The following is a 1,797-nucleotide window of genomic DNA, read 5'->3' as shown; positions in this document are numbered from 1 at the left end:
ATACTTTTTAGGTTACCAATAGTCTCGAATTACAATGCAGAGGATTATGCAAAACATGGCGAACTTTGCTGCCTAAACCCAAGAAGGGTTTAGTCTACGGTATTGCAGTTTCATGCCTCAAGGATCAAGTAGTAGAAATTTATTTTTCAGAAGAAAAAAGTGATCAAGTAGTTAATACTACAAAGCTAGGTCACAACTTAACCATATCGGCATCGCCATGCCTCTTCAGAAGTTTCATGGTTGGTTCTTGCAATGGTTTAGTTTGTTATGCCGTTCATGAAAGATGGATTGAACGTGAAAAAATTGTCTATATTTGCAATCCTTTCACCGGAGAGCACATCCAACTTCCGAGTACTAAATGTGCAACCTATAACGATTACTGGAAAAGCACGATGATTGGATTTGGTTATGTTCATTCAAGTCACGAGTACAAGGTTGTTAGTTGTCGGTACAATGATTGGTGTGGAAAGGTTCATGTGTATACCCTCCGCTGTGGTGGTGGTTGTTGTACTGGCACTCGGTGGAGAAACAAATCTAGCATGATCAAAGAAGACCTTACATCCTACTTCATTGGTTTACCATCAACGACTCTTTTTACTGGTGGAGCTCTTCATTGGTTGAACCAGCTGGACAGTCATAAACAGACCCGTGTAGCTTTTGATTTGGAACGTGAGACGTTTGAATTGCTCCCATCGTTACCTTTTAAAATCACTGACAATAATCACGTCGAACTCATGGAATTGGGAGGAGACTTGTGTGTAATGGAAATATTCCAAGTAAACATATCACTAATATATGGGAGTTAAGGCACAGGAAGATTGTGGAATATGATCCGTGTTGGCGTACGAAGTTTCATATAACATGGGAAGACTATCTTGTACGAATAACAAATAGCGAGAGATGTATGTTGTCGTGGTACAATGTTATTTTATCTTTTTTATGACCATGAAACTAAAACTTTGAGAAAGCTAAACGAGACTTTGAAGAAACTCAAGGATGAAGAGGCATACACCACCAATCGAGTAACTCCTCACGTGAATAGCCTTGTTTCATTGAAAGCTTTTACTGGGCGCGGAACCAAACAAAATAGTTCCCGAGGAAAGAAAATCTTACTGCTACGCTAGGTAATAATCAAGTTTACGTTTGATTGTTATTTTTATTTTTTTACTTGTCAAATTAGCATCGTGAACATCTAAGACTACTCAGTATACATTCTTTGAAATCAAAGAATTGCATTCGGAGAAAACTTTACATTGTTGGATTATCATCAGACAATTTTATAACATTCTTATTTTTACAAGAAAATAACTCCGAGAAAACATAACCACTTACATGTTAATAGTGTGCCATGGGTACCTGTCTCCTGTAAATTAGCACCAAACCACTAGCTAGTATAAAAAAATTGGTCCAGCTGCAAGAATATCCTCTGACAATATACTGTCTTTGCCAATGTTGTAGTTAGCAAATACATCAAAATTCTTCTTGAATAGACCTGTCAGCTTCAATAATGAATCCTTCTATGCTTGTTTAATTATCAAGTTGGCAATGTTAGTGTTAAAGATCGAAAAGAAAAATGAAGTGTAAGAAATTAAGAATGTTCAAACTAACCAAATTAATCGGATTCAAGATTATTCTTTAGGAACCCCTTGAAATGCAGTTCTCCATCCTAAATACTCCGGCCTTATTATAGTTTGCCTCTAAAAGACTTCTTTACATTCTTGTTAGTGCCTTATAATCATCATTCTTGCAATCAAAACCAAACCCCAACAATAAGGTTTAGAGTAGGCCCGGGATCTA

At 36.8% G+C, this 1,797-nt stretch overlaps 1 protein-coding gene across 1 annotated transcript; it reads left to right on the top strand.

The window, feature by feature from the left end:
- Positions 1–236: 236 nt before the first annotated feature.
- LOC113358162 (F-box/kelch-repeat protein At3g23880-like) lies at positions 237–806 on the top strand. The gene has a single exon (XM_026601696.1). It carries the CDS (start codon positions 237–239, stop codon positions 804–806), a length of 570 nt encoding a protein of 189 aa, XP_026457481.1.
- Positions 807–1,797: the final 991 nt, after the last annotated feature.

The sequence above is a fragment of the Papaver somniferum genome, chromosome 1 (assembly GCF_003573695.1).
Source record: "Papaver somniferum cultivar HN1 chromosome 1, ASM357369v1, whole genome shotgun sequence".
NCBI lineage: Eukaryota > Viridiplantae > Streptophyta > Magnoliopsida > Ranunculales > Papaveraceae > Papaver > Papaver somniferum.
Note: the sequence above shows the minus strand (reverse complement) of the source record. Positions and strands in the feature narration are given on the sequence as shown.